The 17,718-nt window shown below is 51.5% G+C and overlaps 4 protein-coding genes across 4 annotated transcripts; 1 reads left to right on the forward strand and 3 right to left on the reverse strand.

Moving 5' to 3' along the window:
• Nucleotides 1–2: 2 nt before the first annotated feature.
• On the reverse strand, nucleotides 3–942 carry LAESUDRAFT_675854 (Prefoldin). The gene is made up of 5 exons (XM_040905609.1): nucleotides 880–942; nucleotides 660–826; nucleotides 516–606; nucleotides 410–463; nucleotides 3–357 (listed from the first exon to the last, which is right to left on the reverse strand). Exons 1-5 carry the CDS (start codon nucleotides 910–912, stop codon nucleotides 331–333), a joined length of 372 nt encoding a protein of 123 aa, XP_040766338.1. The 5' UTR covers nucleotides 913–942; the 3' UTR covers nucleotides 3–330.
• A 221-nt stretch (nucleotides 943–1,163) lies between these two features.
• Nucleotides 1,164–7,178, forward strand: LAESUDRAFT_735775 (Calreticulin-domain-containing protein; the record flags this gene model as incomplete). The annotated part of the gene is made up of 22 exons (XM_040910623.1): nucleotides 1,164–1,344; nucleotides 1,399–1,597; nucleotides 1,646–1,784; nucleotides 1,836–2,045; nucleotides 2,097–2,263; nucleotides 2,314–2,438; nucleotides 2,491–3,103; nucleotides 3,156–3,593; nucleotides 3,647–3,860; nucleotides 3,916–4,003; nucleotides 4,062–4,180; nucleotides 4,233–4,491; nucleotides 4,545–4,697; nucleotides 5,098–5,156; nucleotides 5,226–5,636; nucleotides 5,694–5,812; nucleotides 5,867–6,038; nucleotides 6,093–6,195; nucleotides 6,255–6,363; nucleotides 6,418–6,565; nucleotides 6,623–7,006; nucleotides 7,065–7,178. 22 exons carry the CDS (start codon nucleotides 1,164–1,166, stop codon nucleotides 7,176–7,178), a joined length of 4,524 nt encoding a protein of 1,507 aa, XP_040766339.1.
• A 111-nt stretch (nucleotides 7,179–7,289) lies between these two features.
• LAESUDRAFT_675862 (antiviral helicase) lies at nucleotides 7,290–12,342 on the reverse strand. The gene is made up of 22 exons (XM_040905610.1): nucleotides 12,012–12,342; nucleotides 11,845–11,962; nucleotides 11,479–11,784; nucleotides 11,346–11,420; nucleotides 11,130–11,270; nucleotides 10,935–11,080; nucleotides 10,650–10,887; nucleotides 10,491–10,597; nucleotides 10,309–10,437; nucleotides 9,852–10,258; nucleotides 9,704–9,801; nucleotides 9,589–9,654; nucleotides 9,367–9,540; nucleotides 9,125–9,313; nucleotides 8,888–9,073; nucleotides 8,721–8,841; nucleotides 8,523–8,653; nucleotides 8,246–8,473; nucleotides 8,015–8,194; nucleotides 7,676–7,960; nucleotides 7,449–7,617; nucleotides 7,290–7,396 (listed from the first exon to the last, which is right to left on the reverse strand). The coding sequence occupies exons 1-22, from the start codon at nucleotides 12,200–12,202 to the stop codon at nucleotides 7,368–7,370; spliced, it is 3,714 nt and encodes a 1,237-aa protein (XP_040766340.1). The 5' UTR covers nucleotides 12,203–12,342; the 3' UTR covers nucleotides 7,290–7,367.
• A 1,140-nt stretch (nucleotides 12,343–13,482) lies between these two features.
• LAESUDRAFT_648271 (uncharacterized protein) lies at nucleotides 13,483–14,916 on the reverse strand (the record flags this gene model as incomplete). Its single annotated transcript, XM_040904100.1, has 7 exons — nucleotides 13,483–13,641; nucleotides 13,696–14,049; nucleotides 14,149–14,233; nucleotides 14,284–14,304; nucleotides 14,368–14,439; nucleotides 14,493–14,619; nucleotides 14,670–14,916. 7 exons carry the CDS (start codon nucleotides 14,914–14,916, stop codon nucleotides 13,483–13,485), a joined length of 1,065 nt encoding a protein of 354 aa, XP_040766341.1.
• Nucleotides 14,917–17,718: the final 2,802 nt, after the last annotated feature.

A 17,718-nucleotide genomic window follows, 5' to 3' on the forward strand; every position in this document is an offset into this window, starting at 1 on the left:
AGCGACCATCTATATTGCGTACGTTTACAATTGAGTTGGATGAGAGAGGAACGAACTGTCGCACATGTCTCTGGCATCTGCTGCATACGTAGAAATGCGTAGAATATGATAAAGCCCTGTAATGAATGCACGAGTCATGGTCACCGGTTACGTACCTCTGGCCTTTTATTTTCATGCTATACATCACTTTGGCAGCCACTGTAGACACCGATACAGGCGAGGTGGAACAAGGAAGACCTTACAGGTACAGAGCACTGACTGGGTATAGGAGACACTATACAATACAGCTTGATGAAGGCTAATGTGGCAGGCATGGGTACAGAGTATCGGTTAACGTTGTTGAGACGTGCTTTGGAACTGAACGAGCTAGACGTCAGCGTCAGTTTTGCTGAACTATACTGCAACTCACAATGTCTCGGAGTTGCGCCTGGGCGTCGTTGAATTGCTTCTCCAAGTACTTCGACTGGGTGGTGGCAATAAGAGAATGGGAGTGATGCTAACTGGTCAAGAATTACCTTCTTGTTTTGATTGTTGATGTCATCCGTGAGCTCCTTCTCCTCTGCCTTAAGTTCCTTCTCCATCGTCGGTCTTGGGACCATCATGAACCTAGCAGCACCTAATCAGTGCAGGGTCTACAAGCCTATGAAGCGGTCACGGACATCTTTCCAACGCCCTTGTATAGATTGACATCTCCCTCCAACGAAGTAATCTCCTCTATCGTAAGCTGGAGGATCCGTCGTTCCCGCTCCCTGGCCGCTATCTGCTGTCGAGATACATTTAAAGCCCGTTGTGACTGGACGGCGGTTTGCTGAATTTGCACTAGGATCTGCCAGATGTAAGCATCAAAGTCGGAATTGCGATGACAAGCCAAACAAGAACCTTGCGAAGAGTTTCATCAGGAAGGCTAGCCATAGTGGGTGGCGGATGGTGGTCGACTTTGACGCGTCCAAATGATCGACGCGTCCTGTGGCGCGTCAATGTTAAGCGCTGGTACACTTGTTCTTCAACTCTCTCTCGTAGTGTACCTCTCGGCTTGCTCGCTCTCGTGCATTTTGTCATCTTTCGTCTTCCTCTTACGCGCTTTCTGTCTCAGCCACTCGTGCAGTCTTGTGCCCTATTTTTGCCGCTGACTAGCTGCCCGCGTCAGAGCGTCCTCTACTACTATGGCCTCCTTTGAAGACTATGATGAGTTCGGTAACTACATCGGTGCTGACCTCGAGTCAGAGGAGGAGGAGGAATTGCAGCAGAATGAGTTCATTCAGCAGCCGCAAGTCCAGCCGCTGGAGGGATTTGAAGAGGAGCCTATGCAGGTCGAAGAAGAGACAGCGTTGATGGAAGTTGATGGTGCGCTTGCTAATACGCTCTGTATTGACATTTGATACATTCTCTACACCACAGAACAAATGCACAATGCCGTGGTACTGCATGAGGACAAGCAGTACTATCCTTCGGCGGAGGAGGTGTATGGTGCCGAGGTAGAAACGCTAGTGCAGGAAGAGGACGCACAGCCATTATCTGAGCCGATCATTGCTCCAGTAAAAGTGCGAAAATGGACGGTGGAAGAGAAGGATATGCCGGAGACTCGGTTCGACAAAGGGTAAGTTGCTTAGAGCTGTTCGTCTAACAAGTCTCAGTGTTTGCGTAGATTCATGCTGAACATGACCGGCTTTCCCGAGTTCGTGCGGAATGTTGCCGTGGTTGGACATTTGCACCACGGAAAGACGGCGTTGATGGATATGCTGACCTTTGAGACTCATAAAATGATGTGGGATTCCGATCATCAGGTGAGACACCCTGATTCGTGTATTTAATTCGTTCTGAGTCTCTTCTTTCAGACACGGTACACTGACACACATGTACTTGCACGAGAACGTGGTATTTCGATCAAGTCCTCACCCATGTCCCTGATACTGTCCACAAGCTTCGGCAAATCACACTTGATTCATCTGGTAGACACGCCAGGCCATGTCAACTTCATGGATGAGGTTGCCTCGGCAGTTCGTCTGGTGGACGGTGTCGTCCTTGTGGTCGACGTCGTTGAGGGGGTGAGTCGTTGTCTTGCCATAAATTGACGGCATATTGATCACAAAGGGTAGGTGATGGTGAACACAGAGCACATTATTCGTCACTGTTTGCAAGAAAACGTGAAGATAACGCTGGTGGTGAACAAGATCGACAGGCTAGTGTTGGAGCTGCGCATCAAGCCTGCTGATGCTTATTACAAGATCAAGCATACCATTGAGGAGGTCAACACGTTCATTAGGTGCGTATAGGCATCGCCTCGCTATCACACCAGCTAAAAGTGGACTCCAGTGGCATCAACCCTGATCCAGCGCTTCGGCTCAGTCCAGAAAATGGCAATGTCGCTTTCGCGAGCACAGATATGCACTGGTGCTTTACCCTCAGATCGTTCGCTCAGATGTACGCTGACACATATGGTGAGTGTGGTCCCAAATCCTTTAGGCCTTACATTTATCTGCGTTCGTTCAGGGCCTCTGGACGTCGCTACATTCGCGGACCGACTCTGGGGCAACATTTACTTCAACTCTGAGACGCGTAAGTTCACCCGGAAGCCTGCCGACCCGGAAGCAAACCGCTCGTTCGTCCACTTTATCCTCGAACCGCTCTACAAGCTCTATACCCAGGTCCTGAGCGAAGAGACGGACGGCCTCAAGGAGACTCTCGACAGCCTCCATATCCAGCTGGCGCCGGTGATGTACAAGATGGATGTGAGACCGCTTCTGAAGGCGGCGCTAGCCCAGTTCTTCGGGCCTTCGGTCGGCTTGATAGACATGATCGTCGAACACATTCCATCCCCTGTGGAAGCCACAGCGGACAAGGTTGAACGGACTTATATGGGCCCAATGTCCTCAGAAATAGTTTCGCATATGAAGACATGCAATCCTGATGGACCTGTGATGGTGCAGATCACCAAGCTCTACCACACAACGGACGCACAATCGTTCCGTGCGTTTGGGCGCGTCATTAGCGGAACGGTTAGGAAAGGTATGGATGTGAAGGTACTTGGCGAAGGCTACTCGCCGGAAGACGAGGAGGACATGGTGAAGGCTACGGTGGAGGACATCTGGATAAGCGAAGCGAGGTAATGACATGCAATCAACTGTCCATTCTCCTAAACTTACGGAGCACTGCAGGTACTTTGTGCCTGCGGAGGAGGTTCCTGCGGGTAATCTCGTGTTGCTTGGTGGCGTGGATGCATCTATCACAAAGACAGCGACTCTCGCATCCGCCGACGTTGAAGATGACTTGTACATCTTCCGGCCGATTAAACACATGACGCAGTCGGTGCTGAAGATCGCCATCGAGCCCATAGCGCCATCAGAGTTGCCGAAGATGCTTTCAGGTTTGCGAAGCATCAACAAGTCGTACCCGCTCGTGTCGACGAAGGTTGAGGAGAGTGGCGAGCATGTGGTCAGTGGAACCGGGGAGCTCTATCTTGACTGCGTCATGCATGACCTGCGGCGGCTATTTTCTGAGATCGAGATCAAGGTTTCAGACCCTGTTACGAAGTTCTGCGAGACGGTGTTGGAGACGAGTGCGTTGAAGTGCTACGCAGATACCCCGAACAAAAAGTGAGAACAAAGTTGATCCTCTGAATGCCAAATCTAATAAACAAACATCCCAGGAACCGGATTACGATGATTGCGGAACCCTTAGAACGAGGTATTGCAGAGGACATTGAAACTGGACGAGTGACGATGCGGATGTCTGCGAAGGAGCGGGGCAAGTTCTTCGAGGAGAAGTACCAGTGGGATTTGCTTGCTTCTCGGTCGATATGGGCCTTTGGTCCTGATGATAGTGGTCCAAACATTTTGCTGGATGATACACTGCCATCGCAGGTGAGCCACATACGACTCGATCGGGTGTCGCCTCCGTTGCTGAGAATGGCCCCAGATCGACAAAAAACTCCTTGGGACCGTCAAGGAGCATATCAAGCAAGGGTTTCAGTGGGGTGCTCGAGAAGGCCCGCTTTGTGATGAACGTTCGTGCCCTATTTCTGTGTCGTTCCTATGCTTACTGACTGATTATGGACCGCGCAGCCATGCGCAACGTGAAATTCCGCATTCTGGATGCAAGCCTTGCTCAGGAGCCAATCTTCCGTGGGGGAGGGCAAATTGTTCCTACAGCGCGTCGTGTCTGCTATTCTTCTTTCTTGATGGTACGTTAACTGCTTTGAGACTACGAGGAGATCTGACAAAGAGAACCATCAGGCCACACCGCGGTTGATGGAGCCAGTTTATTTCGTCGAAGTACAAGCGCCGGCGGATTGCATTTCTGCGGTCTACACAGTCCTTGCTCGCCGGCGTGGCCATGTCACGCAAGACATTCCGAAGGCCGGATCACCATTGTACACGGTCAAAGCTCTCATCCCCGTCATTGATGCGAATGGCTTTGAGACGGACCTGCGGGCGGCCACACAGGGTCAGGCATTCTGCTTGCAGGTCTTCGACCACTGGTCGATTGTGCCAGGTCAGTATAACGTCAGTATCCTCTCAATTATGTTCTGATGAACATTGCGATAGGTGATCCTGCGGACACGAGCATCAAGTTGCGGCCTCTAGAACCCGCTTCCGGGCAAGCGCTTGCGAGGGATTTGGTCTTGAAAACACGGCGACGGAAAGGTCTCGGAGATCAGATTGCTGTCTCAAAATACCTCGACGACGAGTTCATTGTGCGTGTTTGGTCCCAATCATTGTTCATGGCTGTTTACTTATGCTGCGCATCGCTCGCAGCTGGCATTGTCCGCCTCGGGGCATGCGGATCTGCTGGGTTAGTGTAGGTAGAGTTTGGTTGCTATATCTGATGTACAACGCGGGAGCACTTTTGCTGCATGTGTGGCCGGAGAATGAGAATGGCACTAGGCAGGGGCGGGCGCTATTCGTGCCTTGTTAGAGTCCACGTGGCAAGCATAGAACTTAGTGGAAAGTGGATACGTGGCAGGTCGAGCCAGGCGCATTTAGAGCAGACAAACACTCGCACGCTCGCCATCTGTTCTTGTCATATCCTCGCTCGTTTTCTCTCCCTACCACATTGTTTTCAACCGTCACGGTCCTTCGTATACCATGCGAAGAGTAGCGCTATCTCTGCTCGCCCTCGCTGCGACCGTTGCTCTGGCACAGGAAGAATCCAAGCCTGTGTTCAAGGCAAGTCGCAGGGACGCGTTGTCCTGAACTTATACTGACGTCGCATTACCATTGCCTTAGCCCACCGAGATCAAGGCGCCATTCATCGAGCAGTTCACGGAAGACTGGTCTGAACGGTGGACCCCGTCAGAGGCCACTAAGAAGACCCCCGTTGGCGGCACGACATTCAGCTATGTCGGCAAATGGGAGGTCGAGGAGCCTACTATTTCTGTGATTGAAGGGGCCAAGGGTCTTGTAGCGAAGACCAAGGCTGCGCACCATGCCATCTCCGCACCCTTCGCTGAAGCTATCGACTTCAGCGACAAGCCGCTTGTCGTACAGTACGAAGTGAAGTACCAGAAGGGCGGTAATTGTGGCGGTGGTTACATCAAGCTGCTGGAGGACGGCTTCCAGACGGCGGGTCAGGAGTTCGACGACAAGACACCGTGGACGATCATGTTTGGTCCTGACTTGACATGCCCGGGGACGAAGGTCCGTCCCCTTCCCCAGGTTCCATCTTTCTTCCAGCACTCACACATGCTCTCCTAGATTCATTTCATCTTCCGCTATAAGAACCCGGTTACTGGCGAGTACGAGGAGCACGCTTTGAAGACTCCCCCAAAGCCTTCAATCGAGAAGCTCACGAACCTCTACACGCTCATTCTCTAGTACGTCTCATTACGTCTTATCTCAGTTTCTTGGCTTACGTTATGGCGACCTAGCCCCAACTCCACGTACGATGTCCAGTTCAATGGCGAGAGCAAGTCTTCGGGTAATCTGCTGGATGACTTCAACCCTCCTGTCAACCCGCCTAAGGAGATCGACGATCCTGAGGACACCAAGCCTGAGGACTGGGTTGACACGAAGAGGATTCCGGACCCCGATGCGACCAAGGTACAACTCCATACTTCCGCTTAATGATCATTTCCTTTATCTATATTATGACAGCCTGCTGACTGGGATGAGGACGCGCCTTACGAAATTCCTGACGAGGACGCTGAGAAGCCTGAGGGATGGCTCGACGACGAGCCAGAGATGATCCCTGATCCTGGTACGTCTTTTCTCCAAATGCCGCCGTCAGCGATGCTCAAGAAGTCGTCGTTATTCTAGACGCCGAAAAGCCTGAGGAGTGGGACGATGAGGAAGACGGCGACTGGATTGCACCCGTGGTACGCAACCCCAAGTGCGACGAAGCTCCTGGCTGCGGCGAATGGAAACGGTACGTTTGCAAGTCTCTATCGGCTACATGAATCCTGATGAGCGCCCTGCAAAGCCCCATGAAGGCCAACCCTGACTACAAGGGCAAGTGGTACGCTCCCATGATCGACAATTCGGCATACATTGGCGAGTGGCACCCGCGTCAGATCCCCAACCCCGACTTCTTCGAGGACCTCAACCCTGTCCAGAACCTCAAGAAGATCGTGAGTGCATATCTACCAGCAGCTAATCACAAGTTACTGAAAAGTCCCTTCCTGCAGGGCGGCATTGGTATCGAGCTGTGGACCATGACTGAGGATATCCTCTTCGACAATATTTACATCGGACACTCGGTCGAGGACGCCCAGGCCTTCAAGGCGGAGACATTCGATATCAAGAAGCCGCTCGAAGTCGAGCAGTCGAAGGTCAAGAAGAACGTCAAGGATGAGGACGAGGACGAGGCACTCAGCTTCATCGAGGAGCCGGTGGAGTTCATCCGCCAGAAGGCGTTCAAGTTCATCGACCTCGCCAAGGTCGATCCTGTCGCAGCATTCAAGACGCAGCCTGAGGTCGGCGCTGTGATGGTGCTTTCCGTTATCACCTTCTTCGGTATGCTTGGCGCAATGTTCGGCCTCGTTGGTGCGTCGCAACAACCCGTGACCAAGGTATGCTACGTCGATTCTTTGGCCCGTATCAGATGTTCACGAATGTTTATCCTCACAGTCATCGAAGAAGACCGATGCTCCCACGCCCGATGACAAGCAGAAAACTGAGGCTGTTCCTGTTGCCGCTGCTGGCGGTGAGAAGAAGGAAACCCCGGTGAAGAAGCGGAAGTAAAAAGGGAGACGGCGTTTCTACTTTAATGTCACGATCCTATTCCATCTTGTGCTTATGTTTGCGGAGTTGAATCGATATCCTGTTTGAGCTCGCGAGAGAGATGATACAGGACGTGTTACAACTCAAAATTCATTGTATAACACTTGGGATTGCGCTACAGATGATGCGATGCGTTATGACAAATCTCGGCTAGAAATACAAACTCGCAGCAAACACAACTAGTTGAGATGTGGTCAGGATCAGCAAGGCAATTCGAAGTGACCGACGTACTGTCTCTCTTGATCTTGATTTGAGATTCCTCCATTTTCTTGAACAATTCCGCATCGCCAATGACTCGTGCAGCATCTCTAACTTCACGACAAGTCTCGTCCAGACGTGTAATTACGCGGACGATGGTGCCTTCTGGCACATCTGTGAGATCAGTGATTTGCTCGAATGGCTGCAGGGGGATGTTTGTCAACAGATACTGAACAGCATGGGCTGTAAATGCTCCTCACCATGCCTTTCGCCCATTCGTACACCACTTCCATAAGGCCGAACTTCAAGGCGCGGAAATCGTCTCCAGGTACTTTGTGATAGTCTTTTATCTGGCTGACCCGTTCAGCGATTGCAATGATAGCATCCCGCCCTTCCTCCAGTTTGGGAGAGATGATTGGCTCCACATCTGTCTTCTCCTGGAACACGAAACAAGATAGAAGTGCGACGACTTCCTCGGGCTCAAAATTCGCGAGGGTGTTCTCGAGGATAAGCTCAGTCAAAACGAGCTCATTGGCCGAGTTGATCTGTTTGTGAAGAGATTCAACGAAATCGCAGATACCAATTGCCAAACCACTGACCTCGCAAGCAACACGGCCTTTGAGCAAGACGGTCGAGTTCTCGTCGATGAATTTAAGATCTTTCAGAACACCTATCCTCTGCTCGTAATCCGGGATGAGCTCCATGTTTTGCTCTGACACCGCGCGCTTGAGCTCCTCGATGTGCGCGATTAACGACTTCCTGCTATGGACTTGCATATACTAAGGAGCACTTCAATTTCTCTGGAGACGTTGTAAACAGGACAGACCCACATGATCATCAAAATCACTGCATATGGTGCATTGGAAGCCCCCCAGTTCCTTCACCAGTTCATCTCGTTCTCGCAACGCCTCTTGAAACTCCAGGGAGCGAAATTTGCTCCAATCAGCTTCAGGGATGCTATCAACTTGCAGCCATTTTTCCAACTCCGCATTCAGTAACTGTATGGCACTGTTCATGCTTGATATCCGTTTTTGAGATAGAATCACGTCGGCGTCCACCTGATGAGCTCTGTGAGCGACAATCCACTCATACAAGGAACGACCTCGCTTTGATCGTGGAAGCAGTCATCATCGCGATACTTGTCAATGGCACTTTCCAAAGGTAATACGTTGCATCGTCCACCACGAGCGATGTCGGAGTCGGAGGCCATCGAGGAGGGGGGCTCTGGCCACTCGCATCTATCGAGTGGTGGAACGTTATTTAAAGGACTTGCTCGAAGCGAATACGGCCACACAAGGGGCTGACCTTCCTTCCTTTCAAGTTCTAGCAATGCCGCCTTGGTCTCGGGATCAACCATCGCCAATATAATAGTCTCGTCCGTCTTGCGATCATTTCTCAGTACCACTGCCATGTTCCACCTAAAACGCTACGAAATTGTTAGAAACAAAATCATAGGGTTCGTCAATACTAACCTCATCCCGTAAGACGACGACTCTGCCAGTCCCCATAAGTCTGCTCCACTGCGAGTTTTTGGCGGCTAGCGACAGTATCGTCTGATTTAGGTCAACAATTTCGTATGACGCATCGTAAAAGTGCTCGATATCGGGGAAGCAGACGTCGCAACTCAATTCTGGCAACCTAGACAACACCTTCTCGCTCTGCATAGTTTATGATTAGTGCATCAGCATGGATCCAACTAATAATATTACCTCTATGACCTTCTTCATTTGATCTGGCAACATCTTCTGGGAACTGTTCTCAGAAAAGCTTCGTTTGATCATCTCTTCGACCCTTAGAGCCTCGACCCGAAGAAGATTCAGTATCATATTGTATGTCAAACGGAACTGGGACTGTAGGTTCGATGGTTTCCCCAGGATCATACCATTGAGCGTGGATTGCTGTTTGGTCGGCATGTAAGCGAGCGCCCGGGCGTGATCGCATAAATACCGACCTCCGGTAATGTGTCGTTTGCAACGATGACTACTGTGCCAGTTGGATCTAGTCCACGACGTCCAGCACGCCCAGCCATTTGCGTGTATTCTCCGGGAAGAATATCCCTGAAAGCACGACCGTCGTGCTTGCGGATATTGGAGAACACCACACACTTAGCAGGCATGTTCACTCCCTACGCAACATGAGTCATCAATGTTGACTGATTTACTAGTATACGTGCCATTGCAAATGTTTCCGTTGCGAAGAGAACTTTGACCAGTCCTCGAGCAAAGAGAATCTCCACGACCTATTAAAAGTGAGTTACCCGGCGTAGAACATATGGCCTCGAAATGTACCTCCTTCACAATAGGGAGCAACCCTCCATGGTGCACGCCTATTCCACGGGAAAGCAGATCGCGCATTCTGCGAATCTGGGGTAGCCGTCGATCACTTCCTATACATTGGTGAATACCTGTCTAGCATTCACATTGCATGAAACAGTACCTTTCAGCCGCGACAACGCTTTCTCAATGGCGACATGAATCTCGCTCTTCTCCACTGCTGTGCACAGGTCCAGATTTGTCAAGGTGCTCGCATTCTCCTCGCATCTCTTTTTGGATAGTGTGAAGACCACAACCGGCAGCAAAGATTTCTTCTTCAGATTACCCATCAAATGGACATAAAGGTTCTTGTCAGGCTGGTGGAATGTCCGCGGAGAGCCTCCACGTGGGGGTGGCGCAGCACCTCTCGATGGTGTGCCCCCACGCTGACCGCCTCGTCCAGCTGGACCGCCGCGCTGACCCCTCTGTGGTGCAGCAGCACGTGCACCCAAGCGTTGCACAGGCGCTAGTCCCGCTGCTTCTCGTTCCTTGTCTTGCTTCCGTCGAAGCGCTTCCGACGCAGCACGATACCTATCAGGGAAGGTTAGCTTTATGGCCACTCGTGAACTATTTGACAGTACCCTTCTCCTAAGAAATTACCGTTGGCATCTACGATCTTATGGAAATCTCTCCCTGCATAAAGGTAGTGTTCTAGAGGAACAGGTCGTTTTGATGTTGAGATGACATATATATCTTTCTTTTTCGTTCGTCTGCCATTCTTCTGTTAAGTCTACAACAGAATGAGTGTAGTGGGCTGACTTACCCCACCCAATCGGCAAATTCTTTCGCGTTTGGTACGGTAGCTGATAGAAGGATGATGTTGACATGATCAGGGAGCATGATGATAACCTCTTCCCAGACGACTCCGCGCTGCATGGATAAGGCTCAATCAACGGCATACGCGCAGAGGCAATTCACTCACCTCCGCATCGTTCACGTAATGGACCTCGTCGAATATCACAAACTCGACGTCTCGGATGAGATCAGCGCCTTTGTATAGCATGCTACGCAAGATCTCCGTTGTCATAATGAGACAATTGGCTTCCGGATTGATCTGCACGTCTCCTGTCAAGATGCCGATGGAGGAGGATGAGAAGGTTTGCTTGAAATCACGATACTTCTGATTAGACAAGGCCTTGATAGGTGAAGTATAAATTGCTCTAATTTTTCATGAGCGCGAGAGTTCAACATATGCATGCAGACGAACCTCGTCATATGCTTTCCAGCCAATGCAATGGCATATTCCGCAACGACCGTTTTACCTGCGGATGTATGCGCGGCAACAAATACAGAGTCACCCATCTCAAGGTGATACACTGCTTGCTTTTGGAATGTATCGAGCTCGAATGGGTACTATGTTCCAGATTGAGTGCCTGTTGGTTCAACGGGGAATTGAACAAACCTTGTGTGCCATGTCTGGTACCAATTCATGGAAATTGGTCATTTCCTTGTTGACATTTACTACGTGCGCCCAATCTCGCTTCTGCACATTCGTTCGGTGTGCTGGTCGGCGTGGTTTCTTGATCGTTGTCAGTTGTGTTCTCTGTAATAACTGCAGTCAGCCTCCACAACAATGGTGTGCGTTGCAAGTGAAGTGTTCGTAACCGCGCATGCTCACAGTAGTTGGGAGAAGTTCGTCGATCTCAGATGTGCCGCTCAAAGTGACCTCATTTGCGTAAGCCTCTCCATTTGGCTGGCCAAGAACAGGTCAGCACTGAAAATGTATAGGAGTTACATAGCATATAAGGCACCAAGAATTCAATGTCAGTCTTGATAGGTCGCGATAATGGCTCCAGCTCTTCCTCTGGCAACGTTTCCTCGACTTCTTCTCCAGGCAGACGCAATCCGCGGCTTAGTCCAGGAGCAACTCTCCTCAAGCCGATTGACTCTTCTTGCAGGTCATTGATCACATCCAGCTCACTCTTCTTGCTTTGCTCAAGCCCTCCCGGCCAGAATGGCACATAACCTGCTTTTCCTCTTACGAAGCTGCCACTGGGGCCAGGGGCACGATCGAGAGAGGTTGACGTCAGTCCCGAAGGGATACGGGGATTAGATACCTTATACAATTAAAAAAAGTTGTTATTAGAAAGCCGGTATGAGTAGTACGGTAGACTGACTTCTTTGTACCCTGTAACGCGCCCATGCAGACCGGCTCGAACGAACGCTAAAGTCGTCGGCGGTGGGGAAGGCTCTAGCGAGAGCAATGAGGGGACAGAAATCTCATGGTCCCAGTGTCTGGCGCGATGGTCAGCGCCGCCGAACATCCTTTCGCGGAGGATCTCACATTTGGTAGGTAGGGAGCCAATGTTCCGGCAAGCGTTCTTTAGGAAGGAGCAATTTCTCCTCGATCTCCCTGTGCACCTGTTCCCTTGTAGGCAGCCCAGATAGACCCAGCTCCAGAAGAATTTCCGCAGAATCCTCTGGGCGAGGACGCAAAAGCCGTTCGAGCACCTTTTCGTGCTGTTCAGAACCCATCACTTCCAACGGGCAAAGCAGAGTGAGATCGTCAATGCTGCACACGGCTTAGGCTCTTGCCCTGAACAATGTGATTGCAACAACGAACTGGTCGTATTCCAGACGGTTGGACGAACGCGTCTTGAGGTGCCAACAAGCTGGTGTGTGGCGGAATCAAGAAGCGGACGCAGAAAGCAGAAGCACAAGCGCCCAATACATTTCCTGATAGATTAGACGCCCGCAGGTGGTATGACGTAAGCGCTTGTCGACATTTATAAGCGCTCAAATCATGTGCCACGGTGAGAATATTATGTAAGCCATGCCACTTTGACACCGTATCAGTGGTTTTACAGTATGAGGTGAATGCATAAACACTGCTCGAGCACGACAAGTCCGATACAAGAAGCTATGATAGCCAACCAGCTTGGCACCGGAATGTTTGCCACATTTCTCGATGGCAAGCTGCATGCTCCTCGGACGTGAGATAGAGTTTGCGTGAGTTAATTCTGAGCTCACGACCCGATCTTTTCCGCAACCTAAAGATCTCGCTTTTCACAGCCTAGCAGCTCTTCACATCTCATCTGTGGAGCAAACGTTTCTGTTATTTGAAAACGGAAGTCGTCGCCAGCTTGGCGAGAGCAGAGATTTGTTTCATGACAAAGGATCTCGGCAGGATCTATATAATCGCCGTACGCCATTGCTGTTTTGAGGACCTCAGCGGAGCCTCACGCTTGCCACCCGTAGGTTCTGTTCAAGGGAATCTGGCTTAGCTCATGGAAACGATCTGTGGCCATTTGGCTCATGCATTCCATACCAATCTCAAATGTTGCAGATTGTCGCCGTATTTATTCATCGGTGCTGCGATCACGCGGCGCGGCGACAAGGCACAATATCTCTTATTTCACAAGACTGTCCTGGCGATAGCGGTCCATGCATGACAGGATTTTGAAACCCAGCTCCCATCGCGAGATACGTGCGAGCAAAACCCGCTTTCACTGTCGACGCAACCCCGATCGGAAAGAAGGGTCGGGCGGATCGTTAAGGGAAAGCGCCGTCCTCCGACAAGACCACAAAGATTCCTCAAGGTCATCGCTCTCCGTTTCCGTTTTCAGCAGCACATTGACAGCGGCTAATATTATATTTTACTATATATCGTAGCACGGAACCAAGATGCGACGTATACGATGCAGAGGTGACAAGATTGGGACAACATGATAATGATATGCAAAACGACAACAATGCGAGCGAGTCAGATGATGTGAGGTACCGTACCGTCCAAGATATAAAGTCGTGATCGAAAGTTAATTACGCTTCTTGAGGGCGTAGACATTCTCCACGCGAATGTATGTGCGCATTCGTGCATCCATCAATTCAGTGCGAGCGTTTTCCTCTGCTTCATCGACGACAGCCTCTGATATGCCACTTCCAAGGAGCAGCGGACGCCCAGACCTCAAGAATGCCTGCATAGTTTGGTCTTCAGAACCGCTCTGAGACAATTGACGATCAGAGCTTACCAGGATGTCGTTTCTGAACACGACCGCAATGCGGTTCTGCCGTTGCGTCTCTGGATCGTTCCCCTTTCTCCACGGCGCCGATGGCAGCCAAAACTCGCGGTAAACGACGTTCTCGAACGCGCCATGTCGTGATATCCACTGACGCAGATGATTTGCTGCGTCGGGTTCGCCACCACTTCGTCGGACGGCATCGTGGGCGAGATTCATCCACGTCGCAAACCACGAGCGTCCGTTTGTCAGAATGGGCTTGCAGTCGGACCCGTACACGCGGAAGTCGAACTCGGTCAGATCAATAAGGCCGCCAGGACGGAGGGTCTGCGACAATTGATCGACCAAGCCATGGTAGTCCAGGATCTGAGATCAGACAAGTGATGCCCAAAAGTGGAAGGTGGTCAGGAACGGAGATTGCAGTTCGATCGCTCAGATCTGGCCACTTTCGGAGCCGACACTTACCCCAGACGAGATCAGCCGGGCATGCACGACGTTGAAGTCCCCGTAGAAATGCTGCAGGCCAAGGTTGATGTCGTCGACCTCGCTCCTGGATCCTGTCTCAAACTCGCGCCCCGTGGCGGTGGCGAAGAGACGTACCTGCAATTGGGCGGCATGTGTCTGTAGAGCGAACTGTCAATCAACCGCCGCCCGTCCGCACGATACCTCAAAAAGAACGCTCACAAGGACTGCATGGGAACCAAGTCCACAGCGACAGTATCACAGTGCGGAAAGTCTCTCGCCACATCCAGTATCCTGGTTACCAATCAGAGATATGCTTCGGAACAATGCAATGCGGAAGCACCGACCAGCTTCCACTCCCACAACCGAAATCTACGCAGGTCTTCCTTTCGCCGGGCGTATCGTCTTCGAGAATGTGCGGCAGCGGCGGCACGTATCTGCCCATGACCTCCGCGAACATTGCATGCTGCTGATCTAACGAGCAGTCAGCTCCGGCAGGCGATACGTAAACCATATGACTCTACCGAGACGGTCAAACTCCTCATCGTCCGCTGGCAGCCGGTAGACCTCTGAGTAATTGTTCAGTCCACGGCCATATTCGTGTCGATAGGAAGCGGCCCGGAGAGAATCAGTCATGGAATATATGGAGGGGGCTGGCGAGGCTGAGCGCATCTCCCAATCGTGCGAGGTAGCGGAGCTCGCTACGCTGGGAGCGAAACGAGACGAAGTTGTGCGGATTGAGCAGGCATCGCTGCGGTCATCTTCGTCCATGTCGTGGTCGGATGGCATGGCAAAGACGGAGTGCATTGAGCGCGCAAAGAGCATCGGGCGCAGAGTCCTCGAGAGATAGATGGTTATATATGAGACGCATCCTGCGAACGGCGGAACATCGCGCTGCTCCCGACGACCATCTGTGCCGTGAAAATCGGATTGCACGTGGCCGAGGCGCCGGCGGAAGCCGGACGCCTATTGGCTAGGTTCATCTCCGTGCCCCGACAAGCCGCGCCTCTTGATGGCCCGTTTCGAGATTGCCGACGGTTCGCTTTTCTCATAATGGATCGTCTTGACAATTTTTTGTCGCTCTCGCCTTTACGTCCCACCAGCATATTCGCTGCGGGAACCCTCTTCACTGCGGTTCTATCCCTCGAATGAACGGCCTCGCTCATCCGGGGGTGTGCCAGTAACGCGCTGCACTTCAGTTGTCGATGTCCGCCGTGGGTTCTGCTGTGGGCCGTTATAGTATTCTTCCTGTCCATACAACGCGGTACTTCTATTGCGGCCGTTCGTGCTGGCTTCTGACCTAGGCGTTGGGCTGATTCTCGCTTGAGCCCCACCAAGAAGCCGACCCTTATGCGAAGGTAAGACTCGCGACTGATCTACCCCCGAATCGTTGAGTTAAAGTAAACGGCCAGTCATAAGCAGGAAAGAAGTTCATGACTGTGCACTGCCCGCTACTTGCACTCATCTCCGCCTGAGTTGGGTATTACCTAATCGCTGACGCCCCACGATTAGCTGCTCAAGCATGCGTCAGCTTGCAGTCCAGAGTAATTCGTTCCCCTTTCGGTTGCTTCAGTGCGGAGGCGCTAGACCTCCACTGTATCACCGTGGTTCGTCCGATCCTCATTCGTGCCTTGTGCAGCAGCTCGCGGCGATGGCCTCCATGGCACATCACGCACCCTGAACTATCATCCAGTGAATGGAATTCGAGCGTACACTTCCAGCCATGCCTCAAGCGGCGTTCTGAAGCCTGTTTTTGTTCTGCTTCGCGATATCAACTCGTCACGATGCTGCTCAATGCTGCAGAATCACCGCTTCTCGGGGCCACTTTCGCCCTTCTCCGTTCGGTCTACTCCTAATGCGGACTCGCCAATAGCTTTGGAACATTCTCGCCGGATCGCATGGATAGCCAGGGAGGAGTTATGGCATCGCATTGAATTCCCGGCAAAAATTTCTGGTAGATATATCATATTGTATTCAATCAATTGAGTTGCTCTGATCAGTCTCCGATGGCCCGACGGGTTGCGCAATCATCTCTACGGATACACATCCAGATGGTGATGAAGATGAACCTCGGCATCTCTCAGATTTCAGCTGATTGTGTATCTCTGCGGAGTTGTCGTCTTATCAGCATCCTCTATTGTCAGCGAGCACTTGAAGGTTAGTGGGCCTCGGTATAATTGACGAGATCTGCGATTGAGTCAGACTATAGCATAGGTGCTCGCCTTCCACGCCCCGGGTACAATGATTAGTCTCGGCGCGCGTACCCTTCCCCTCTCGCTGGAACGCCAGCACACGCGACTCGTCAGACTGGGTTAGACGTTCTATTGGCATTGAAGGGGATTCTGCCCGCTGTTGCGAATCATGCGTTTACTGCGTGGTGGACCGAACAGTGCAGGAACCCTCACCCTCGGCTATCGGCCAGCGCTCCGTGGCCGCAGTGGCGGTAGTCAAGATCAACCCCAGAACGCGTGTACGTACCGCAATTCCAGAAGAAAGGGGAAACAATTGGGCCGGCCCGGTCTAGACGTGCTCATGGTACCTCCTGCAGTGAAGGTAAGCCTGATTTTGCTGCTCTAAGTCCGCACTATGTGGTAAAATCATATCTGAATTTGTCGCCGATGAGTCAGAAATGGCAGGACCGAAACTTTGAGTTTTAGGCTATAAACGGTACAAACGCTTCGGCGGGAGCATGGGAAAATCGCTGTGTATGCAAACATTGAATGTTCAACCCGACGTTGGCTGCTGAAGTTTCCGACGGCTGCTATATCTGCGTCCCGGTCGGAAGAGCTCGAGGAACTTTCAATCATACGAATTGGGCAGTTTGCTTACGGTACGTTCTCAGCTGCGTCAGCGACTGACACAATCATTGCAAGCGACATCTCGCCGTGCCTGTGCATTACACCTCACAGGATTGGACCCATAGCTGGGGGTACCTTCTATACCATCACCGTCTGAGCTCTCGACAAGCTGGATCATTCAGCATGTCATTCGGTATCTCCACTACTACTTTGAAATAGTAGCAAGTCGGTCAGGTGCTCGTTGGTTGGCAAAATTGACGGTTGGCACGCACCCTATTTGATGCATTTATATGGGAAGGCTGTCAAAATGCGTCGGACATTGTAGCCACCGACGTCCCGTGCTCCCCGTGAGGCGTTGGCAGTTGTGATTTTTGAACTGGAAGTCGGCCTATGCAGGCATACTGCGAGCGCACGTTGTGAATATGGTCATGGGAACATGCATGGGCTCTGCATCTCTTATATATGTCGTATTTTGCATCCGTGCGAGCATCATGGGCCCTTCCAGATTTTGACAAGGTTCCTGACCTTCTCCGTTCATAGAACTATCACAAGAAACTTCGATGATGCAGGGTTTGCGGAAAATCTCTTTGATGAGCAAGTTCTTACGAGCGATCAACTTCAGCCGAGCGCATCAACGCGGCAGAAGAGCGTCCGAATGGATACCCGCGAGAACGCGACAAGCTGCTCATTTCCATTGCTAGCCGCTCTGCTTGGCTCGCGTCTTGACCAGGGAAAACCGCGGCGTCAACGAGGCGCCTTCACAGAGGCGCATTCT

Source organism: Laetiporus sulphureus (genome assembly GCF_001632365.1).
Source record: "Laetiporus sulphureus 93-53 unplaced genomic scaffold LAESUscaffold_10, whole genome shotgun sequence".
Lineage (NCBI taxonomy): Eukaryota > Fungi > Basidiomycota > Agaricomycetes > Polyporales > Laetiporaceae > Laetiporus > Laetiporus sulphureus.